The following is a 26549-nucleotide window of genomic DNA, read 5'->3' as shown; positions in this document are numbered from 1 at the left end:
CTATATGCATCTTTCTTTCTCTTAGAATAATTTTTTCAAGTTTCATCCATGTTTTAGTGGATATCATTACTTCATTCCTTTGAATGGCTGAATAATGTTCCATAGAATGGATTTGCCATTTTAGTTTATCCATTCATTAATTGATATGTATTTTATTGTTTCTGTTTTTTGAGCTGTTATGAATAATGCTGCTATGAATATTTACATACAGGTTTTTGTGTGGAGATATGTTCTGTTCCCTCAGGTATGAACTTAAGGAGTGTGGTTGCTGAGTCATATTGTAACTCTATGTTTAACTTTTTCTGGGACTGCCAAAAAATTTCCAAAGTGCCTTCACCTTTACATTCCCAACAGCAATGTGCAAATGGTTCCAATTTCTCAGTATCCTCACTGACACTTGTTATTTTTCATCTTTCTTATTAAATATGTTGTAGTGGGTATGAAGTGACACTCCATTGTAGCCAGATTTGTCTTGACCTAATGACTATCAGCATCTTTTTATGTGGTAATTGGTCATTTTTATACGATTTTTTTTTCATGGATGATTGGTCATATTTTTTTCAATAAATATCTATCCAAATCCATTGGACATTTTTAAATTAAGTTGCCTTTAAGTTGTTGAGTTTTAAGAGTCCTTTTTATGTTTTAGACGTACTTTTCTTGTTGGATACTTGATTTACAAATATTCTCTCAGTCTATGAATTGTCTTTTTACTTTCCTGATAATATCCTTTATGCAAAAACTCTTTTTGTTATTTTCTTTTGGCCACATCTGCAGCATGTGAAAGTTCTTGGGCCAGGGATTGAACACACACCATAGCTGTCAGAGCCACAGCAATGACAATGCTGATACTTAACCTGCTGAGCCATGAGGGAACTCCACAAACTTTTTACTTGAAGTAAAAAAAAAAAAAAAAATTCATCAAAATTGATGAAGTCCAGTTTTACATGTTTTTTTTCTTTTATTCCTTGTGTTTTTGGTGTCTTATCTAAGAAACCCCTGCCTAATCCAAGGTTGTGAAGATTTATGCCTGTGTTTTCTTCTGAAAGATTTCTGGTTTTATCTCTGATCTATTTTGAGTTGTATTTTCATATATAAACTAAGGTAGGGTCCAACTTTTTTATTTTGCTTATCCATTTGTCCCAGAACCATTCTTGAAAATACTACTCTTTTCCCCATTGAATGCTCTTGGCACCCTTTTCAAAAATCAGTCAACCATATATGTAAGTGTTTGTTTCTGGACTCTTAATTCTATTCCATTGATTTATATGTCTAGTCTTATAGTACCACACTGTTTTGATTCCTATAGCTTTGTAGTAGTAAGTTTTGAAATCATGAAGTTTGTTTTTCACCAACTTTTTCTTTTTCAAGATTGTCTTGTCTATTCTGTCCCTTGCATTTCTGTATGAATTTTAGGATCGAGTTGTCAATTTCTGCAAAAAAGCTACATGCGCACACACACAGCCTTCCTGGGACTTTGACAGAAATTGTATTGAATCTGTAGATTGATTTAGAGATTATTTCTAGCTTAACAATATTAAGCCATTCAACTTATTGACAAAAATATCTTTCTGTATGTCTTTCTATTTAATCCAACAATAAAATTTTTTAATTTCTTTCAACAATGTTTGTAGTTTTCAGAGTACAAATTTTGCACTTCTTTTGTCAAATTTGTTCTTAAGTATTTTATTATTTTTATATTACTGTAAGTGGAATTGCTTTCTTGATTCACTTTTGGGTTGTTCACTACTAGTGTATAGAAATACAATTGACTTTTTTATACTGATGTCATATCCTGCAAACTACTAGGCTTGTTTATTACCGCTAAGTTTTTGTGATTCCTTAGAATTTTCTGTATACAAGATCATGTTGTCAGAAAACAGATAATTTTACTTCTTCATCTCCAATTTATATTACTTTTGCTCCTTTTTCTTGTGACTGGCTAGAAGTTCCAGTACAATATTGAATAGAAGTTGCCTTGTCTTGTTCCATATCTTCAGGGGAAAGCTTTTAGGTTTTTTGCCACTAAGTATCATGTTAGCTCTGAGTTTTTTAGCAATTACTTTTATCAGGGTAAAGAAGTTTCCTTCTATTTTTAGTTACTTTTTTTTAAAACCATAAAATGGTATTGTAGTTCTCAAATGCTTATTTCTGCATTAATTGAGATGACATCATGAGGTTTTGCCTTTACTATTTTAATATGATTTATTGTTTTGCTGTATTAAATTGCTTGTTTTAACCCTGGGATAAATCCCACTTAATCAGGACTTATCCTTTTTATATGTTGCTGATTCAGTTTATCATTATTTTGTTGGAGAGTTTTGCATTTATAATCATAAGGGATATGGATCTATCATTCTCTTTTCTCATGATGCTTTGTTTGGCTTAGCATTAGGACAACACTGACCTCATAGACCAAAATGGAAAGTTTTCCTATACCTTCGTCTTTTTGGAAAAGTTGTGAAGGATTGGTGATAAGTCATCTTTAAATTCACCAGTGAAACCATCTGAACCTGGGCTTTTCTTTGTAAAAGTTTGAAAATTACTAATTCAGTGTGTTTTCATCTCAATCTATTGATATTTTCTGTTTCTCTTTGGGTCAGTTTTGGTAGTTCTAAAAATTTATCCTTTTCATCTGGGTTATCTAATATATTCATCTGCAGTTGTTCACAGTATTTTTGTTTTTAATTCTGTAAGTTTGGTAGGAATGTCTCCTCCTTCATTCCTGATTTTAGTAATATCTGAGACCTCTCTGGATATTTTTTTCCAGCTAAAAGTTCCCTAATTTTGTTGGGTCTTTCAAAGAACTCATTTTTAGTTTCATTTATTTTCTTTCTTGTTTTTCTCTATTTCATTAATTTCCACTCTAATCACTATCACTTTTTTTTGTTTTGTTTTGTTTTTTGTTGTTGTTGTTGTTGTTATTGAGGGTGCAGCATATGGAAGTTCCCAGGTTAGGGGTCAAATCGGACAGAGCTACAGCTGCCAGCCTCTGCCACAGTCACAGCAACATGGCATCCAAGCCGTGTCTGCAACCTACACCACAGTTCAGGGCAGTGCTGGATCCCTGACCCACTGAGCAAGGCTGGGGATCAAACCGGCATCCTCATGTATTCTAGTCAGATTTGTTTCTGCTGTGACACAGTGGGAACTCCTAATCTCTATTACTTCTTTCATCTGTTTGCTTTGGGTTTGTTTTGTGCTGCTTTTCTAGTTTTTTAAGGTAAAAGATTAGGTTATTGATATGTTCTTTCTAAAAAAGCTATACATTTCTATCTAATTATTCTTTAGCTATACCCTTAACTTTTTGTTTTTCACTTGTTTTGAAGTGTTTCCTAATTTCTCTGTGATGTCTTCTTTGACCCATTAGAAGTACTTATTTACAAGTGTATTAATTAAATTCAACATATTTGTGAATTTTCAAATTTCCTTATGTTATTAATTCCCTTCTGGTTAGACAATATATTTTGTCTTTTTCTTTTCTTTCTTTTTTTTTTTTAGGGCCACACCCACAGCATATGGAGCTTCCCAGGCTAGGGGTCAAATCGGAGCTATAACTGCTGGCCTACACCACAGCTCACGGCAACACCTGATCCTTAAACCACTGAGGGAGGCCAGGAATCAAACTTGCATCCTCATGAATGCTAGTCAGATTTGTTTCCACTGAGCCATGACAGGAACTCCAGACAACATATTTTGTATGGTTTCTATCTTCTTAAAATGTTTCGAGTCTTGCTTTATGGCCTAATGTATATTCTATCTTGGAGAATGTTCCATGTGCACTTGACAAGAATATGTATTTTGCTGTTGTTGTGTGGTGTGTTCTACAGATGTCAGTTAGCTCTAGTTATATTATAGTGTTATTCATTTTATAGTGTTATTATAGTGATATTCTGTATAATTCTATCGATTGTTGAAAGTAGGGTGTTGATGTTTCTAACGATTGTTGTTTAATTGTCTATTTCTCTCTAGTTCTTTGAGTTTTTGTTATATTTAGTTTGGAGTTCTGTTGTTGGGTGCATATATATTTATATTTTTGTCTTCTTGATAAGTTGAAATGCATATATGTTACTAACTCAATAATACATTGTTAGGATTATTGCCTCTCACTCGTGTCTTTTAAATAAATGAATAGAAAAAAGAGAAAAGATTAATTTATACAATTTATTTTATTCATCCATGTATTTACTCTTTCTAGAACTCTTTCTGTGGATTTTAGTTGCTGCCTTGGGTAATTTCCTTTCTACCTGAAAGACTTTCCTTAGCATTTTTTCTAAAGCAAGTCTGCTAGCAATGAATTCTCTCTTTGTTCATCTAGGAATATCTTTATTTCACCTTCGTTTTCACAAAATAATTTTGTTATATATAAAATTCTTGGATGATAGTGTGTGTTTCAGCATTTGAATGTCATTCAACTTCTTTCTCATCTTCATTGTTTCTGAGAAGTCAGTCATTATTAATATTGATACTTTTATGTAACGAATCATTCTTCACTTGCTGTTTCAGTGTTTTCTTTCTTTAACAGTTTGGAAAATGTATGTCTAGATATAGGTCACTTTATATTTAAATTACTTGAAGTTTGCTGAGCTTCTTAAATGTTTTAGAGTTTTTGAAATCAAATTTGGAGATTTTTCAATGATTACCTCTTAAAACATTCTTCTGTCACTTTCTCCTCTCTCTTTCTGAACTCCTGTTATATGTATGTTGATACACTTGATATTATACCATAATCTCTGTGGTGTTGTTCATTTTCTTTAAGATTTTTCTTCTGTTCTTCAGATTAGATCATTCCTATTTATGTATCTTCACATTCAGTACTCTATTATGCTAAATTACTTACATCTGCTATTGAGTACACCTAGTGAATTTTAATTTTTATTTATTGTACTTTTAATCTCCAAAATTTCCAGTTGGCTCCTTTTAGAGTTTCTGTATCTTCATCAGTATTTGCTTTTTGTTGACTCATTGTGATTCTATTTTTTTTTTTTTGCAAATTCTTTAAATGTTATTTCCTTTTAGTCTTTAAATATATTCATAGTAGCTTCTTTGTAGTTTTTGTCTACTAAATCAATATTTGTTCTCATTCAAATTTTATTGATTGCTTTTTTTCTAAATTATGGATCATAATTTCCTGTTTCTTACATATCTAGTAATTTTTTAATTGAAAACTAGTCATTTTGATTCTGACTTTTTAATTGAGAATTTGTGCCATTATTTGGATTTTTCTTTTGTTTTTGTTTTTAGTAATTTTCCTGGACTTAATATGAGTTTCCTGACATGATATTTCTGCTCAGTATTATTTTAATTTTCAGAAAAAAAAATCCTGGCTCCCTAAGTTTCCCCCTTGTGTTTACAGAGTTTAGCAGACAGCTAATGATTGCTCTGTGCTTTCACATTTCAAGTCATCAGTAAAGCTTCAGTCTGAAACCAATGGATTTGTATATGATCTGAGAAACACATTTGAAGTTCAGTCAGTTTTCAAGTCTTTTATTGAGAACACCTCTGAGTGTGGATTTTTCAACTCCAATCTAAATCAGGAGCTGTGTGTTTTCACAGAGAATCTAACCTTGGTAACAGTAGGGTGGGATGGGGATGAAAGAAGTCCTGATCGAACACACAACAAATTCCTACTTTTCTTACCGAAATATTAGCAGTTTTTTAAGTGTAAATGCTTCTCGGTTTGATTTTGTGTTTAGTTGATTTCTAGAGCTGTGAAATGGTTGTCTTTGGCAAGTTTGTCCAGTTTCATAGTTGGTTTTCAGAGATAATTTGGCGGCTTCTTTACTATTGCCAGAAGTTATGTTACATATATTCTTTTTCAAGTTGCATTTTTTTTAACTTATTCTATTTTCAGAGTTAGGTATATTAATTTGTGAAATCCTAGTTAATTCTTTTTAACTGCTATATAGACTTCCATTATATGAATAATGCAGTTCTTCAATTTCCCTACTGAAAGTTTAGTGACATTGCTGTAGTGGGCAACTTTCTCATATCTCCTTGTGCACAAGTTTGAGATTTTTTTAGAGTAGATACCCAGAAGTGGAATTGCTAGGCCACAAGGTATGCATTTCAGCTTTACTAGAAATTACTAAATTGTTCTACAGATCTAGCATTATCTGTTTTGCTGTTTCTGCGTCTTCACCAACACTTAGTAAAATCAAACATTTAATTTTTTCTAGTTTCAGCAATGAAAATATTTCATAGTGGTATTTATTTTTATTTCCCTGATTAGTCAAAAAGCACATTTTTATTGTGTTTACTGGCTCAAAGTATTTCCAGTTATAGGAATTGTCTATTGTATTTTTTCTTGTTCTCCTGTTGGATTTCTTTTGGTATTAATTTGAAGACATTCTTTCCCTATGTCTTCTTGTGGCTTTTCTTTTCCCTTTGTTTATATTCTCAATTATCAAACTTGAGGGGTTTAATGTAATCCAAGTAACCACAATTTTCCTTTTAAATTTGTGACATTTCTGGAATTCCTGTTGTGGCTTCGCAGGTTAAGAACTCAACTGGTGTTCATGAGGATTTGGGTTCTATCCCTGGCCTCACTCAGTGGATTAAAAGACCTGGTGCTGCCACAAGCTGCAGTGGAGGTCACGGATGCAGCTTAGATCTGGCATTGGTGTGCTCTGGTGTAGACAGGCAGCTATGGCTGTGATTCAACCCCTAGCCTGGGAACCTCCATATGCTATGGGTGTGGACCTAAAAAGACCCAAAAAAGAGTGAAACTTCTACCCTTTGGTATTATGAAGCTATATACTTTCATTTTTCTAAAACTTTTATTTTCAGACTAAATCATTAAACCATTTGTTATTTTTTTTTATTTTTTTATTTTATTTTTTTGTCTTTTTAGTTATTTCTTGGGCCGCTCCCATGGCATATGGAGGTTCCCAGGCTAGGGGTCGAATTGGAGCTGTAGCCACTGGCCTACGCCAGAGCCACAGCAACATGGGATCCGAGCCACGTCTGCGACCTACACCACAGCTCACGGCAACGCCAGATCCTTAACTCACTGAGCAAGGGCAGGGTCCGAACCCACAACCTCATGGTTCCTAGTCGGATTCGTTAACCACTGCGCCACGACGGGAATTCCTGTTATTTATTTTTATATACAGTATGAGTTAGAAACTTAACTCTTATAATTTTTTCTTATTCCAGATAGTTAGCCAATTATTCTAGCAATTTTTTTTTTTTTGGTCTTTTTAGGGCAGCACCCATTGGCACATGGAAATTCCCAGGCTATGGGTCGAATCAGAACCACAGCTGCCGGCCTATGCCACAGCCATAGCACCACCAGATCTGAGCCACGTCTGTGACCTACCACAGCTTATGGCAATGACAGATCCTTAACCCACTGATCAAGGCCAGGGATGAAATCTGCATCCTCATGGATACTAGTCAGATTTGTTACCACTGAGCCACAATGGGAACTCCCTCCAGCACCTTTTATTGACTAAGTCTTCCTTTACCACTGAATTATGTCACCATTTCAAATGAATTAATATATGTAAATTACTGAAAACACTGCCAAAGTGTTTTATAGGTAGTAGTAACAGTAATACTTCTACTACTATACCCATACCAAAATTTTTTATATAATTGGTTCATTTATAGGTTTCTAGTTGGTTCCATGAGCCTGTTTAACTATTGTTTATCAATATTATATTTTTTAAATTATAATACTTTTTAATTTTTGATACCCAAAAGATGGGAATCTTTTTTTTTTCATTTGTCTTCTTTCTCTTCCCCTCCTTCATCATTTTCTCTTTCAAAATTGTGCTGTTTTTGGCATTTCCTTCCTCTACTTGAATTTTAGTATTAGTTTGTCAAGAACTATGAAAAAGTTTGTTTTGATTGAATTTTTTTCTTTTTTTACTACTCAAATGAATTTATCACATCTGTAGTTGTATAATGATCATCACAATCCAGTTTCACAGGATTTCCATCCCACAACACAAGCACATCCCCCCACTGCCCAAACTGTCTCTTCTGGAGACCACAAGTTTTTCAATGTCTGTGAGTCAGCATCTGTTCTGCAAAGAAGTTCAGTCTGTCCTTTTTTCAGATTCCACATGTCAGTGAAAGCATTTGATGTTGGTGTCTCATTGTATGACTGACTTCACTTAGCATGATAGTTTCTAGGTCCATCCATGTTGTTAAAAATGCCGGTATTTCGTTCTTCTTAATGGCTGAGTAATATTCCATTGTGTACATGTACCACATCTTCTTTATCCACTCCTCTTTTGATGGACATTTAGGTTGTTTCCATGTTTTGGCTGTTGCAAATAGTGTTGCAATGAATATCGGAGTACATGTGTCTTTGTGAGTTGTGGTTTTCTCTGGGTAGATGCCCAGGAGTGGGGTTGCTGGATCAAATGGTAGTTCTATTTTTAGTTTTCTGAGGCATCTCCATACTGTTTTCCACAGTGGTTGCACCAATTTCCAATCCCACCAACAGTGTAATAGGGTTCTTTTTTCTCCATACCCTCTCCAGCAGTTATTGTTTGTAGACTTTTTGATGCTGGCCATTCTGGCTGGTGTAAGTTGGTACCTCATAGTGGTTTGGATTTGCACTTCTCTAATAATGAGTGATGTTGAACATCTTTTCATGTTTTTTTGGGCCATCCATATGTCTTCTTTGGAGAACTGTCTGTTTAGATCTTCTGCCCATTTTTTTGATGGAGTTGTTTGTTTTTTTGGTATGGAGCTGCAGAAGGTGTTTATAAATTTTGGAGATTAATCCCTTGTCAGTTGATTCACTTTATTTTGAATTTACAAAATGATTTTAGGGAGAATTTTCATCTCTGTAACAGTAGGTCTTCCTAGCATCTAATATTTTTTTATTTAAGATTCCTTTATATCCTTTTTAAAAGGTTTTATACTTTTTTCCTTACGTTTCTACAGAATTACATGTATTCCTAGTATCCTTATATATTTGTTACTCTTATGATAGGTAATCTAGCTGTTATATTTTACAAATAACTTTCCTATTTTATGTGAGTACAGTTTTTGTATATTGAAATGTGTCCAGCAATACACCATGACTCAGTTTAGTTCCTGATTGAAAAGATGTGATCAACCTATCTTTTTAACGAAGGAAAGGTTAACCCGTTCTGTGGGAAATTAGCATCAGCTATCAGTTTTCATGGTGGTTGTATACAAAATACCCATTATACTATAAAAAATTCTTGGTATGTAAGGCAAGAATATGTGACTGATAAACAAAAAAGAAGCAGACCCACAGATCCTATCAATATGTGGATATTGGAGTGAGATAATATTTTAAAATAACTATTATGGTAGTTCCCTGGTGGCCTAGTGTTTAAGGATCCAGCTTCATTACTGATATGTCTTAGCGAATGCTGTGCTGTGGGTTTGATCCCTGGCCTGGGAACTTCTACATGCCGCAGGAGTAGCCAAAAAATAAAATAACTATTATAAATATGTGAAACAAGATGGAGAATTTAAACCAAGAAATGGAATTATTAAAAGAAAATCAAGTGAATTTCTTAGAACTGAAAAATGAAATTTCTGAAATTAAAACCTAATTGGATACATTTAATAGGTCTTTGGACACAGAATAAGAGAGTTAATGAACTTAGCTCAATAGAAATATTCAAAATGGTGACTGAACAGAATAAAATATGAAAATAACATAACAGATTATAAAAATGTATGCTGTTTATAAAAACATATAAAGATACAGATGGTTTGAAGAGTGAAGAATGGAAATGATATATGCAGACACTAATCAAAAGAAAGGTTTTGAGGGTATCTCCATATCAGCCAAACTAGACTTTAAGTCAGGGAGTATTACTAACGATAAAGGTGGAACATTTCATAGTGATAAAAGGATTGATTTCACTGTAAGACGTGAGAATCTTAAATCTATAAGTGCCCAATAACAAGCTTCAAAATATAAAAAGTAAAAATTGACAAAATTGAAGGGAAAATAGACAAATCAACTTCAAAGTTAGAAGTTGTGATGTATTTCTTTTAATATCTGACAGATACACAGACAAAAAATTAGTAAGGAGCTAGATTATTTGAATAATACTGTTAACTAGAAGAGATGCTGCTTTCATAGTCAGAGCCATTGCTGTGGCCTGGAGCTGCAGAGACCCTCCGCCTGGCTGCCCTGCCCAGCCTGTAGCACCATGCCACCAGAAAAAACCTTCAAACAACGTCCAGCCTTTGAACAAAGAGTAGAAGATGTCCTCCTTATCCAAGAGCAGCATCCTACCAAAATCCTAGTAATAGTAGAACTATACAAAGGTGAGAAGCTGCTTCTAGTCCTGGATAAAACAGAGTTCCTGGTGCCTGATCATGTCAACATGAGTGAGATCATCAGGATAATTAGAAGGCCTTATAGCTCAACACTAATCAGCTAATCAAGCCTTCTTCCCTTTAGTGAATGGACAGAGCATGGTGAGTGTGTCCACACTTATTTGTGAAGTGTATGACAGTGAAAAGGCTGAAGATGGATTCCTATATGTGGTGTATGCCTCTCAGGAGACTTTCAGAATGAAATTGTCTGTGTAAGACTAGAAAAATGCATCTGTTCTAGAATTTTAAACCCTTACCAAGGATGTTACCAACTGAAGTTGATTAGTTCATCTAATCACAAATCATCAGAAGAGTAATGTTCCTGCCTAGGAGTTTTAGAAAGTTGTTTTTGTACTTCACGCAGAAAAACTGAGCTCCAAAGGAGCCCATTCAGCTTTAGAAAACTTTAATATTTAACCTAGCCTGTCTTGTTTTCAAATTTAGAAGTTTAAAAATAAAATACTTTGCATTCTAAGCTGCCAATGAAATAGACCCTGAAGGTATTTTAATATCCTCTCCCCAAAAGGAACTTGCAATTTGAGCATTCAAAAAGACATTTAAGTCTTCTCTTGCGGTTCATAAATCCTGCCAACTTTTTAGGAAAGATTTCTACTCAACCAGAAAGCTCTCCTTAAGAGGATCTAAAAGCATAAGTTGTCAGGCCTAACCAATGCCCCCCCCCCACGCATTTGCCATAATAATTAGCAAAAAATGGGGTGAATGGGTGTATAGAGGAAATACAAAAACTGAGCAGCTGTCCAGGGCTCTTGATTGTTAATAAGTGTATTTCACATCAACCTTCTCATTATGAAGTTCTCATTTGGTCTGTTCTCTGAACAGTTAGTTACATAGAAAAACACCAGTGCTCAACAGGAACTTTGAATAATTTATAATTTTGGTCAAGTTTCTCAAAAGACCCAGAGAAAGAGAATGACATTTCTTCTGTTTTGGATATTCTCTTAAGAGCTCAATATAGTGTCTGATTTAGTAAGTAGCAAGCAGTTACATCAGTTTCATTCTTTAGCACAAAGGTAGAAAACCACAGAATACTGAAACTAAAAGCAATAAAAGATGCACTTCTTCTGCCTTTTGGCTTAAAACTGTAGATGATCTATGTTTTATGTTAAGTGTGTGACTAAAATATGTTATCAAAAAGTATTTTAGAGTATTTTAGTTATCACTGTTAGTTCAAGAAACCGTCTGAATTTCCCCACTCTAATGTGCATGTCAGCTTGAAAACAGCAAAAGGAAATATATGTGCTTCACAGATATTTATGTCAAAAGTTAAACATTTTCAAAGTCCAACTAGAATAAATAACCAGTACTTCCTACTACCTGCATGGGGTTCACTATTTACTATTTTTGTGGGAGCTGTCTCAGAAAGGTCACAGACCTACTCTAGACTACAGAGTAGCAGATCACCTTGTGTATTTAGATGTGTGTGGAATACCTGTTCCTGTAGTGGTAGTTATTTACTATAATGGAGGAAGGAAAAGCAGTATTACTGCATATGGGCCCTCAACCCCAATCAACTACTCTTCCCACTGCATGCATCTATCTCCATGACTAATTTTTAATGATATATATCTATTTAAAATAGTAAATATTTTTACATTTACATTTAAAGTATTAAATATTAAAAATAGATACATAATATAAATTCTTAATCAACCTGCCATGTTTAGACTGTACATATAATTATATCTGACATTCTTATAGAAAATATTGTTAATTAATATGACCTAATTGACATTTATAAAACACTTCCCCTTAAAACTTCAGAATATACTTTCAAGTCCACTAGACATATATATCAAAATACATCATATTCTAGGCCCTCAAGCAATTCTCAACAAATTTTAATGGATTAAAGTTATACAGAATTTGTTACCTGACTACAGAATAATTAATCTGAAAATAAACAATAAGGATAGTTAGAACAATCCTCAAAATCTTACAGTGTTATATAATCAGTGGTCCAAAGAAAAAACTCAGAATGCCTATTGGAAAATAATTTTGAACAATAGCACTGACATAATGAATCAAAACTTGTAGGATGCAGTTACAGTGTTTAGAGGGCTTTTTATACTTTGAAGTATCAGAAAAGAAGAGACAATGAAAATAATATAAGCTTCCATTTTAGGGAGCTAATAAAAGAATAGCAAGTGAAAGTAAAAGAAGAAAATAAGAATAAAAATAATAGAATAAAATAGAGAGCAGATATACAAAAGAGAAAAAACAACAAATAAAATTTTATTCTTTACAACCAATTAATTATATGATAAACCTCCAACAAAATGATTAAGAAAGAAGATAAAGCAAAACAAATATCATAAATGAAAAGAAACATGTACATGGCTGAATTCTTGCAAACATTCTAAAAAGAATATCGTCTTACATGATCTTCTTTGGAAAATATTGGAGGGATTAATGCTTTTCAACTCATTTTGTGTGACCAATATAACCTTGATGCAACAACTTAAGCAAGATATTACAAGACAAGAAAGAGGACAGTATATCCTCATGAATACAGATACAAAATCTTTATTTAAAACATTAACAAATTGAATCCAAATTGAACAGCAGTGTATAAAAAGGATGTCACATCAGGGCCATATGAAGTTTATCCTAGGAATGAAAGTTTGATTTAACATTCAAAATGCAATCCATGTAATTTATATATTAATAAAACTGAGAAAACCCATGTGATCATCTCACTAGCTTCAATAAAAGCATTTGATAGAATTCAATATCTGTTCATGACAAAAACTTAGAAAAATGGTGACGGAAGGAATTTGTCTTATTCTGATAAAGAAGAGCTAAAAAATTCACAGCCTGTATTATACTTAATGGCAAAATTTTGAGCACACTTTCCCCCCTTAATTTAAGAATAAGACAAAGGATAGTCCCTGTTATCACTTCTATTCAACATCATAGTAGAAATCCTAGCCAATGCAGTAAGTCAAGCTAAAGAAATCAAAGTATAGATTGGAAGGGAAGCAATAAAGCCATTTTTATTCAAGAGAAGATATGCATATATACAGTTTAAAAGAATATACATACAATTAAAATCAGTAAGTAAATTTAGCAAAGTCACTATTATAAAAATTTATTAATCTGGTATAGCTTTTTCCATTTCTACTTAGAACTTTTCTGTCAGTATGTTTTAGGGTTTTCTTTTGTAAACATCCTCTGGCTAGATCTTTTTCATCCAGTCTAAGAGCTTTCATCTTTTTTTAATTTAGATATATTTAGAAGTATTTTTAATACTTTGTGCTTTTTGTTTATTAGTTATTTTCCTTGCTTATCATTTTCCCTTTTTCTGACTAATGTGATTGTATTAATTACCTCATTTATACATGTTATTCATTTAGAAGTTATATGTTCTAGTTATTTTCTTTTAGTGGTGACCCTTAAATATTTAACACATAAATTCGACCTTTTCATAGCCCAAATATCTCTATCTTCCTCCTGAGCAATAATAGGATCTTAGAGTGCTTTTACTCTTATCACTCCCTAATACCTGTGTTCTATTTTGTTAACGTTTGTTTCGCCTTTCTTTTTATAACCCTCCCCCCAGATTAGTCATCATTGATGTTTATGCTCAGCACTCTTTCATGCATTTCACTTCTTCCTTTTAACTGATTTTAGGTTCAGTTTTCTTCTTTCTGGAGTTCTATCTTTGGTAGATTTTTCTGCAGAGTCTGCCACTAGTAAATTCTCTTATTTCTTATGTATTTGAATATGCCTATATTAGTCTTCTTGTGTACAGAATTCTAGACAACTTTTATTCTTCCTCACTACTTTGAGGACATTATTTCATTGTCTTCTGGCTTCTGTTAATGAAAAGATTGCTGTTGGTCTAACAATTTCTCTGTGGTAATCTGTCTTTTTTTATACCTGCTTTTAAGATTTCACTTTATTTTTGGTGCCTTGCAGTTTCGCTGTGATATGGGTCAGCATATTGATTTCTTTCTTGTCTTGCTCAGGGCTAGAATTTGTCTTTTATCAATTCTGGAAAATTCTCAGCCAAATATGGATGAATTATTCAACTTCTCATGTTACTCTTCTTAAAACCCTGCAGTGTCCCCCTCATTTATTGATAGTATTACTATCACAGTCTGGCCTCTGCACATTTCTGTAATTAATTTTCCACATCTGTCTGCCAAGAAAGCCCTTCACTCAAACTGACGATCCTATTTCTTATTCATAACTCAGCTTAATTACCCCTATTCATAAGCCTTTCCTGAAACCTCTGCCCCTAAACATCCTCTGTTTTGTGTATCCACTCTTTCCTACTCAAATGATTTGCTGATTGCACTTACCCATTTATGTGTAAATCTTCCCCCAGTAGACTCATATTTTCAGTGGGCACTTCCCTTTGCATTTACAGCCAGGTGCTTTATGTGGACTCTATAAACATTTGTAGATTGACTGACTAAATGAATCAAGAAGATGAAGGTAAACACTATCTACCTCATAGGGATCTTGTAACAATGAAACAAATATCACATGAAAAGGCAGCTGGCAAGTAACAAGTGCTAATCTTTTGTTTGTATTGAAGATAATTTGTGCATGGTTTTGGTACAGTAGGTCATGTATCAAATTGCTTGTTCCTTTAAATTTCCTTATTCCATATGGCATAAAGCAGAGTTCTTAGTGTTCTTTGATCATAATAATACTTTGATAATATGGCATAAAGCAGAGTTCTTAGTGTTCTTTGATAATAATACTTTTTTTGGAGGGGGGCTTCTGTGCCTTTCCTTCCAATTGCTATACTTACCAGAACATTAAAAACAAACAAACAAACAAACCAAGGAGTTCCGTGAGAGTGTTTGATGTAGTTTACCAGCTGTTATTTCTGTCCTGAAAACTCAGTGCATCTGTAAGTGCTCTTCTTCCATACATCTTAATGGTTTTCTCCTCTCTTCCATTGGGTGTCTGCTCTAATTTTATCTTAGGCCTTCACTGACTCTCCTTATAAAACAGCAAATATCCACCCACCCCCTTCTCTATCCCCTTTTACCCGCTTTATTTTCCCCATTACACTTTTCCACAAGTGAAATATATATATATATATATATATATATACATATATATATACACATGTCTTTTATTATTATTTGCCCCTCATACACTCTTCTTCTTAAAGATAGGAACTTTGCTTTATGCTTAGAGCAGTGTCTAGAATACAGTGGATGCTTAGTAAGTATTTATTAATAAATGTAGGTGCCACCGAATCCATCAGTAAAAGTACTGATGCTATAGTAGACAAAACACAATACAGCCACTCTGGACATGGTAGCCTTCAATATTCATCTTCATCTAGGATGAGATTATAAAATTTGACTATTTTACTTCTCTTTAGGAGAAACTAATGCATAGTTTCATCCTGAAAGCTAAAGAAATCGCTTCCTCTCCTGGCAGCACCTAAACCAACTTCTGAGCTTGCTGCATACAAAGCCTATCTGTTCTCTCCTGGTTTAAAGACAGTAGAGGTTCCTGCCCAATTTTAGCAAGCTTTATTTTGCTTTCTGTTTTCTTTCACTGCTTAAGGACAATTTACATATCTTTTCTACCCATTTTATCATTTTGATCTTGCCAAGAGCTTTCAATTAGTACTTTGTGGAAACTTGTGCAAGAAAGCACACCTGCCTACTATGGGAAATAAATTCTTACTATTTCATAGATATAGACATCTAAGCCTATAACTCATTTATATTATATGAGAGAGAGGTCCAGGGATGATAAATGATTGCTGAAAGCCATATCACTAAAGTTTGTAACACAGGTAGGCCTAATACCCACATCCGCAGCCAAGTTCCTCATACTCTTCTGCCTGATTGATTTTCCTTTATTATGGTTTTAATGCGTTTCTCTTACCTCCTGTGCATTAGTTTAAAGCCCCCCCAATTCTTATTTCACTAGTGTGTGTCTCTGTCTGTGGCATCAGACATTTCATCTCTTCAATCTTCAACTATCAAACTGCTATATTTCTGGGGGGTGCCATCAAGCTTCTCTCTCCAGATTTAGCATGACTGAAGAGAAGGTGGTCTTTCAGCTAAAATGACATTCCAAGGTCAACTGTGTGGCCAATGAAAACTTGTGTCAAGAATTCTGACACAGCTACCCTCCACCTGAGAGAGAGCTTGCCTCTGCCTCCTCTTCCTTGCTAGGGATGTACTGCTCCCAGTACTTACTATCAGATTAGTAACACACACACTGGCTTTAGCAACATGACACTAAATACTCACCGCTCAAGATACCTGGGGCACCTTCTGTACTGAAGCTGATGTCTGGGGCTATCATTGGATGGGCAGTGCCTCCTAGTGGCCAAGGCTCGAAAGGTTTCCGACTGAAAAGTGGCCAGAACAGCAACAGCCTACCTGGCAGCTCTTTCTCTCTCCATGCTTCTGAGTCTTGTCCCCACCAATTTGCAGCTTGTTCAACCCCACATTATGCGGTGAGAATTTGTAATTAAGTGCCAGTCTTTTCAGTATTTTGCTGACTGAATTCTCAACATGACCATGATGATGAAAAAAAATTGGGAGGTGGGAATAGATAGGGAATATAAATATAACAAAGTCGCTATCACCTTTAGAACAGGTCAGTTTGAAAAGTGCTTTGTAATGATGTGGTCACTGTTTTTCTTTCCCATCAGCCCCAATAGAAGCTCTGACAATCTCATTCCTATAGACTTCAGATGCCTAGAAGTGCCAAATCATCTTCCTGAAATCATTTATTAAGCTTTCTTAATTTCACATGTGTTACAAAGATATATAGAAGGGCTTAGCCGGTTTCTCTGGAAGCTTGTATTCTAAAAAAAAAATGCATGCCCCTAATGACCATATTTTAAAGTATATATGCTTCATAAAATGAAAGATAAGTCATGTCTGCAAGTATAACCTTGATATTGCTGTCCTTAGGCCCTTGCTGGCACAGGATGTACGAATGTAGATTTGAGTCTGGAAAGGAATACCTCTGGGAACTGCTGAGGAATTGTGAAGGCTACATTGATCCATGAGGGAGAGAGAAATTCTGTGTAATGAATAAGGCCCTGCTACAACAAATGAGGTGGGGACTCTTTCTTCTATATGCCCTTGCGGCTCCCAAGGCATCTTTTGTCCTCATGCTGTGTCTTGTCTCTTCAGGGATCCCCTTCACCAGGACTTTTCCAAGACAGTGCCCAACTTCCAGTCCTTCTCTGTGCTCTTCCTACTTTTTCCACATCAAAACACATCACCTATCCCCTGTCCATTTTCTCAACACCTTGGAATATAATCCGATAAAGTATTTCATGCTAAGAGTTGAAGAGTAGATCACTGTGACCCATTTTTCTCATTTCCCACTGACATTTGTGTTTAGCTGAGGACCACTGAAACCCTTGACCCACTGGGCTTGGAAACCAACTTTATCTCCCCAGTTATACACACCACCCACATCCATCATCCCTCAACACTCAATCCCAAATACGATGTTGCTGAGGAAAAATGCCCTTTGCTTCTCTGAATTCTCTGTGGATGTCCCCACAACTGACTACTCTTGGAGTATCACTGCAGTGACCAATAACTCCGTGTACCAGAGTCCAAGGGCTTTTGATCTGGAACCTAAAGGCACCACATTCTGATATTATTTATTCACCCCACAGACAAAGTTGGAGAAGATGGGCAACAGGAGAAAGACACAAGGCTAGGGTTTCTTTGTGGTGATTGGTGCATGCCAACAAAAGTTTTGGATAGCCATGGACTGTTGCAAAAGAGGAGAGAGAATCTCGCAGTTGTTTGGAAGATGGTAGGCAATTAAAATGAAGTGTGGCCGGAACATAAATGTTGGAGTGAGTGAGCGAAGCGGACAGCTAGGGGACATGATACTAAAAGCCTGAGATTTATACTGCCATCAACTATGTCTTATACAACAAGTTTCTTGGGTTTCTAAGACATTTCTAGAAAATGCACCATGCCATTCAGGAAGTCCCAGAAACAGCCTGTTGTACTCTCGTTGCTACCCTTGGCCCTTTCTCCTCTCTTCTCCCAAACCTCCCGGCGCCTGGCGGCTTTTGCGCCTTCCCAGTCAGAACCGGCGTAACCGTCTCCAGAGCAGCACCCCCAGGGCGGTGAGCCAACCTCTCCGGTCCAGCGGATCCCGCATCCCCTTGCGCGCTGGCAGCCAGGGCAGCCGGGGTTGCGCGGTGCTGATTCGCTGCCGCGGAGACTGCGGCGGCCGTGACGCGCCGCCCCTCGCCGCGCGCGCCGGCTGGTGCAGCCTCAGTCAGTCTGCAGCCGCGGCCACCGCGAGCACCGCTGCAGCCAGGGCACCGCCGCCTGAGTGCCCGCTCAGCGCCCCCGAGGACAGCTACGGCGAGCCCCCGAAGCCCGCACGATGCAGGCCACTGCCGATTCCACCAAGATGGACTGTGTGTGGAGCAACTGGAAAAGTCAGGGTATTCTCTTTATTTCAGTTGTGCATGCCTGCGGCACACGGGAACCCCGGGACCCGGACTCGGCCATTGTGCATCATTTCACCTGTGGGACCTATGCATGCTTTTATACCCAAGAGCTTTCTTTTGGGGGGAGTAAACTTGTTATGTCAAAAATCAAAGTGGATGGTGTTTGATTTTTTTTTTCTTTTCCTATCTTTTTTTTTTAAACCCCCACCCCATCCCTACCCCTTTGTTTTCTTGTTGTCATGCTAATATTTTAAATAATGCATCTTTTGCCTCCTCCTGGAGCTCTTTTGGGATCTGCTAACCATTCAGTACTTGTTTAATCTCTTCTCATTCCCAGAGTTAAAATGCTTTCTTATTGTTCCAAGCATCCCAGTGCATTTAATTCCTGCCAAAAGGTTAAAATCTCCTGATAGAACCATTAACCATTAACCGTGAAGGCAGAAGTGCATCCTTTTAAGAGGGACACACCCATTTCAAGGTTGTTATTTGTGGCCACACAAAGGAAACTGGAAATGGAGAGTAGCTCTTGAAATCCCGAAAATATGATGGCGTAGACACATATTAGGATGATTCACTTTGAAATATTTCGGGGTTTTTTGTCTGTCATTTGGGGTAACCTGTAACTACTGTTTAGTGATAATGGGTATATGTGGAACAAATGGAGGGAAATGAAAAAAAAAAAAAAAACAATGCCAGTTGCCCTCTGGTATAACAGATTTATTTTGAAACAGTCCATATTAGCACTGGGTGTGGCCACCCTCCAGCCTCGCTTGGATTGCTTTTCAGCCATTTTTATTCAGCCTCATACTTCACACATCTCCATCTCTCCTTTGTTACATTAAGATTCTCTTTTTCACCTCACTCAGTATGAGATTACTAGGAGAAAGAGAGACTTTGCAAGAATGAACTCTGTGTTGTAACCTTGGGTATTTGTAATATGAAGTGTCTTTTAATATTTAACAAATACGGTTCTGAAGAAGGCGCGTTTGACTTAACCTGCAGGGTTGCAGCATCCCTCAGGGGACCAAGAATACTCTGGAGCAGAAGATGATTAAAAAAGAAAAATCTGGCATCTTCCTCTGTATTGTTGCATCACAAAAAGAATAGGATGCCTTTTCATCTTTAATGCCCCATGGAGTTTTTCTTTGGTAAATTTTTTAAGCAAAGAAAAAGTAAATATGAACCTCAGAATTTGCCCTGCCTCTTATTTGTTGGTTGGGTGGCAACAACATAAAATACAATGGTCTAGTTCAAATTATGTGGGTCTATTGGAAATACAACTGTCAAAAGTAAATTAATGGACCTAATAAATTTAAAAGCCAGGTAGTTAGAAATGTGTGGCAATTTAGGGGCATAGTTTTACAGAATGCTGACAACTATGTGGACTAGTATATGTTTTGTACAGGAAACAGCTGTGAAAATCCTTGGTAACATTTCATTCTTATTCTGTAGATTCATCCAGTTTATTCTCTATAACACACTCAACAAACATCCACGTCTTGATAGAATACCAAGTTTAGGTGGACATAACAGAGTTGGTATTTAGACTATGCTTATGGATTTCCTCTATTCTTACCACAAATAGGTACCAAAAATGGCAGATTCTCTTTCTTATTTGTGTAGGATTTAAGACACGATTTCATCACAATCCTATCTGTTTTGCCTGAGTTGACATTCTTACAAGGGTTTTTTTTTTTAACATATGGACATTTGTAATCAGAAAATAATACAACATACCATAATTTGTCCATTGAAGATAATCATTTACACGTCCAGTATACAGCAGCTTATGAAGATTAATGCAGGATCATTGAGGGTCTTTTACACTCTATGACCTTTGGTAGTCTTCAGTACCATTGATTTTCTTTTGCCAGATAGAACAAAGCCATTATCCTAAAAATTGACTAAAAACTGGGGGTGGGGAAGGGTTTACAGGCATAAAAGAAAAATAATAATAAATGATTCCTTTTTCTTCCTAGGAGAACTTTCATCTAAACTAAAATCTACAATAAGATTCTTGTTCAACATTTTCAGCATGTCTTCTTCACTTGTTCCCTCATTATCAAAAACTGTTGTTTTTAACACTGGCTACATATTAGTTTCACCTGGGAAGCTTTAAAAAAACAAAGATTCCTGGGCCCCACCTCTGGAGGTTCTGATCCAGTTGAGCTAAGCATGAATATTTTTCAAAAGCTTCTCAAGTGAGTTTAATACTTAATCATGGTTGAAACCACTTCTGTGTAATAATTCATGTATTATGTCATGGTAGCCCAATCCATCACCAGCGGAGCAAGGTCTGATGTACAAATCATGAAGTGGGTATCATCAAGGAGTAGCTATGCATGTAGTTAAAAAAAGTCAGGGTAACACTGTTGATAATGCCCTCCATAAGTGTTAAGAAGTGAAAATTTTGCTTGGAAAAGAGAATTAAGAAAGTGAGCTTCAGATTTCACCCATATTATTAAACATTCCATGGAGAAACTGCAGCCTATTGAATATATCATGAACACTCTGCTGTCCCTGATACAATGTGTCCTAAAAACTGTAGCACACATACAAAAGGAACCTTATATTTATTTTGCTAATACATATGATTTTAGCTATAGACAAGAATGCGTAGAGAGAAAATAAAGTCCACCTTATACTAATTACACAGATTCTGTTCCCATTTTTTAAAAAAATGATACTCATACCCACTTGATTAATAGACCATAGCCTAGTCTACTCAGTAAGGCTGAAATGATAATAAGACAATAACCTAATAAAACATGGCAATATACATGGCAATCTTCACATTAATAATGGTTATTAAATACTATTATTTATTGGGCACTTTCATGGATTGTTTTACTAGCATCCTTGCATTTAATATTCACTAATCCTAAAATGTAAATTTTATTATTATCCCATTTTATAGGTGATGAACTGAGGCTTCTGCCAAGGCACACAGCAAGTGATGCCAAAGGCTGGATTCAAGCCTAGGCTCTCTGACCCCAGAGCCCCTTGATTCTTGTTGCTCTATCATCTTCCTCCTCAGTAGATGGTTTCTACCTCAATGGTTTTTCTAAAAATGCACATTATCTTGGTAATGGGGGTGGGGAATTAATAACCCCTCACACTTACATAGTTTTCATTTTGTCAGACATCTTCTCATTTGAACTTTCCATTTCCTCGTGAACAACATGAGGCTCAAAGAAGTTGAGTGACTTGCCCAGAGTTTTTTGATAAATGACAAATTGAGTAGTGGAAAGTGACTCTGGCCTCAAATGCAGAACCCGTCCCATCTCAGTGCTCACTGCCTCTTTCACTAATGCCAAGTTACAGAAAATGAACTTTCCTCTACTTCTTCAAAGATATTTTCACACAGGTCATCTCTTTAAAGACAAAGCAAAACTGAGCAATTGAGACAGTGATCTTGACCCATTTCTGCCTTTGTCATCATCATCTCCATCACTGTCAATTCATTAAAACTTCCCCATCAATATTATCCATGTGTTGGTCATTGTCCTACACTTTTGTTATGTGTCTTAATCTCATGTCTTCCTGAGATTGTGGAAACACTCTCGAGGGTAGTCTGTTCTGAAAGATGCTAGTTCAAAATGGCCAAGCTTCCCCCAAATACAGAGAAGGAATATCTGCTTTAGCCACAGGAATTGAAAGAAATGCTTGTGTTTTGAAAATGGCATGTAGTGAAGACAATTTTATACACAGGCATAAGGACAGATCAATCCCTCCTTTTACCAAAAACAGCTTTTTATTTGGTTCAGTATTATTAGAAGACTTGTGCAAACATTACAGCATAAATAATTTCATTTACAAACTCCCTCTCTGCAGATTCTAATGAGATCTATTGGGAAAACAGGCTTACTCTAAGGATCTGGGGATTTTTTTCTTAATGAAAGAAAACTCTCATTATACAGATAATATATCAAATGTGGGTAGTTATTACTCAATTGAAAAATAAAATCAGCTTTTTCACAGTGTATTATCACTTTCAAGAGAAACTTTATAAGAGAATATTTTAAAATTTGGGGAAATAATAATGGCTTTATTGTTTTTCTGAAGATAATACATGCACTTGTGAAACTTCCATTTCTGCAAAAAGAGGTTCAAGTGAATGAAAGCCACAGATCACCCGAAGTCCTACCACCTAGGATTAATTAATGTTAATATTTGCTGAAATTCTTACAGTATCTGTATACCATATAAAATGCATCTAGATGGCTAGGTAGGGAATCTAGATGGCTAGGTAGCTTTTATAAAACAAGATTGAACATATATTAAAAAGTATTTAAAATAATTTAATAGAAGAAACTGACATGAAAGAGTTGCTGAACTTCAAATACTTATTTCTTTACATTATGAGCTATTCCTTACTAAAATTAAGAAAAAGACTATGACGCACATCAGTAGGCTAGAATTATCTTTTAATTATATGTTTTTGTTTTAGATGATACAGATGGGCTCTCTGCAGAGTGTTTTTTTAAAGGAAGATTCACCATGGGTGAGACAGACTGACAAAAAATGCCAATCTATAAATCAACTATAATAAAAAAAATTTATAATTCTAAAAATGTCAGTCTAAATCCCCATCTTCAGGTCTATGATTTTTCTCACATTTCCATGAATTAACATTTCTTTCCTCAAAAAAACAAGACTATTCCTGATACTCCATCACTAAAGCATTATGATTTACTATATAGCAATAGAGATTGTGGATGAAATTTTCTGTCATAATCAGCAGTCGCTTCCTTCTTTATCATTTTTAAAAGGTTTCTCTCTCCTTGCCTCCCTCTCACTTTATATTTATATTATTTGAAGCAATATTCTTTACCCAGTTCTTTTTCATGTAGTAAATGCATTCAGGAACAGAATCTGTGAAGTAATTGATCTATTTTAAATTCACTTTAAGTAGAATTAAATTCTAAAAGCCACTGAATCCAGCAAACAAAAGCTAACATGGGTAGATAGCTTTCAGAGTATCACCTTTCTTTTTGGAAATAATTACATTTACATCGCCACCAAATTTCCCATCCTTTTCAACCTCATATAGTTTTGTGCCTGTTTGACCATGTACTATTTACATACTGTCACCTTTCCAGCTCTTATGAAGGTACACACAGCCTTTAAAAGAAACATGACTGCCTTATAATTAATCTCACAATTTGAAAGCTAAGAATTTGACATTAATAATTCCTTAAAAACCATCTTCTGCCTACATGACAGATAATAATAATAGCTACATTAAAATCTTGATAATTATATTCTAAATTTATAGCATATATCTCAAATGAGAAAATAAAATTGTTAAGAGTTTTAGAACTTAGAAGTGTAGAGTTCTATTTCCCCCCAAAATGTTCGAGCTACAAAGTTAAACTGGGACAATTATATTATTGTTTCAAAAGATTAACATCTTTAAATTCTTCCTTATTTCCTGTATTGCCAAAAGGTGGGGAGTGGGGGGAATAATTCAAGCATTACTTACAAGTTCTTTGCCCAAACTGGTATTAATTTTGAACAAAAGAAAAGTAGCAATGTAATAGGTTTTAATGTTTAGAATTTATTGTAGTTCTACCCATTTCACAGTGGGCATGCTTCAAATGTGGTCATATTTTATCTCCTGCCTTCAGAAACATTTCACCAAACCACAGATCAAATCTAGCGGTAATAGGGGTCAGGAAGGACATAATATTTTATCACAGAGCAAAGGTACAGTGAGAGAGCATTCTTTTTCTGTGTCCTATGTCTTAGTTCAAGAAATATTTTAGCCATTTTGGTCTCTGTCAAAAATCTTAAAATAAATTCTTAAAAAATAAAAGACCCAACAACAGTCTACCTCCAAGGTTCTCCTCTATTCAAATACATTGATGGATTCTAGGAAGGAATGGCCCAGACTTAATATTTTCTGGCTAATTATGACTGACAAACCAACCAGGGAACAGCTGTCTATTTTGATCCAGTCAGAAAGCTTATTAAAGAAAGAAAAACTACACAAAGACATTTATTAGTCAATACCTTGAAAATCTTTCTGTGTGCCTCCTGCAACTACCATGTGCCCAAAGCCTGTCTTTCTCTCCATGTGGCCATCTCTTCCTTTAATCCCAAATGAGCTCATTTGCTGGAGGTTTAGCAGGTGCAGCTGATGCACTGTCTTAAATACTGGGCCTTGCTGGTTCATTTCCTGTCAGGCCCACTCTACCAAGGTGCAAAGGCCCAAGCATCATTGTATTTACTTCCACGGCATGGAACGTAGTCCCAGTGGCTAGAACTAGCAAACAGGAATCACAATTAGCTGTTAAACCCAGGCCAATGTAAACCCTTTATGAGCGTAAAAGTAGTTTATGCCATAAGTCTAAGCTGAAGAGTAGTCATTAGAAGAACATGTTTGCTTTTGTCTCCCATGGAAGAAAAGTCCCAAAGATTGCTGCTGGCTGTAGTTTTGGCAATAAAATCTGTCACTTCCCATTGTTCTGCCAAAGCTCATTTAGAGTAGATCATCTCTGTGGGGCAAATGCTGTGGTCGTTACGTGGAACACCAGGCTTAACAGTCATGGAATTCTTTAAACATCTAGAAACAGTGTTGGCATTTTTCTCTTAACAGTCGTATTGGCTACATTTAAGAGATGCAAAGGAAGGACCTGGAAAATGGAATCATTGTCATGTCTGTATTTGTTAACGTGGCAAATGAAACTCATGAATTAGACCAGAAGATGTTATCTTTGAAGGTCTCTGAGTATGCTTAAAGTGTTCTGTCACGTCTGTTTCCATTATGTTTCTCTGGTTTGATGGAAAAATGAGGAAATAAAGTAGAAAAAGTTACTGCTGTTTCTTAACTTTTTGTGGTGATAATTTTGGTTGCCTCACAAAAAATGGGCTTTTCTATTACTGCCCTAGACAAGTAAAGAACTGAAGTCTTTCTAGCTTTCTAATCCTTTTCACAAGGTAGGCAATTGTAGTCAATTATTGGAACCTTGCTAAAAAATAAAATCAATGCGTATCATTTTTCAACAGTTCTTTTGTTGAAATGCTGATATAATTTGTGAACAGGAATTTCACATATTTTCTACCTGGCCTTTTAAAAAAGAGCATTAACTTGTCACATAACAAGTGGTGCAATGCTTTTTGAAATATTTTCTGGACCACGATGAAATATAAATAAATACATTTAAGAATATGGTGCAATAATGCAGATAATTGTGCACAATTTATTGCCATTTTCTATTATCCCTTTTTTGCCTTATAAAAAAATATGAATAGCTACACCACTGTCTTTTCAGTTCATACATTTTTAATAAACTTTGTAAATACTAGAGTCACTATTGGATCATTTAACTCAATACATTTAAAATAACATCCCATCCAAAAAACTGCAGATAAGGCTTTCTTTGTAGAAATTTGATATAGAATTTTATTTCCATATAGCTATTAATTCAAACCTTAGATCACTTCTCCTATTTTATTGTTCTGTTCTTGGTTGGATTATAGAAATGAGAGTAGCACTGATTTCAGCATTTAGGATAGGATTCTTCAAATCTGCTCTATCTGCCAGTCCACCCTTGGCTAAATTAATTCTAGGTTAGCCCTAGGCAGGCTGTAGCATGTGCTTCCACCTGTGGTTTGGGGACTAAGATGAGCTCACCAAGCCCATTCTGTTTATTAGATTAATAGAATTTACTAATCTCTCATTTCATTGCATTGCTCCTTGGTTTTTAGCAAAGTAATTTAATTTTTATAATTGGCAAAGCAGTACAGTGATTTACCTGTCCTGGTGAATATG

The 26549-nt window shown here is 35.4% G+C and overlaps 1 protein-coding gene across 2 annotated transcripts in view; it reads left to right on the top strand.

Annotated features, from left to right (window-relative positions):
• Positions 1-26549, top strand: part of RTN1 (reticulon 1) — a 221596-nt gene that overhangs the window by 177549 nt on the left and 17498 nt on the right. Inside the window, exon 1 of one of the 2 annotated variants that reach the window (NM_001244641.1) lies at positions 18593-18766. Coding sequence (NP_001231570.1) covers positions 18706-18766 — 61 coding nt within the window. The 5' untranslated portion in view covers positions 18593-18705. 2 annotated transcript variants of the gene reach the window in all.

Source organism: Sus scrofa, chromosome 1, assembly GCF_000003025.6.
Source record: "Sus scrofa isolate TJ Tabasco breed Duroc chromosome 1, Sscrofa11.1, whole genome shotgun sequence".
NCBI lineage: Eukaryota > Metazoa > Chordata > Mammalia > Artiodactyla > Suidae > Sus > Sus scrofa.
Note: the sequence above shows the minus strand (reverse complement) of the source record. Positions and strands in the feature narration are given on the sequence as shown.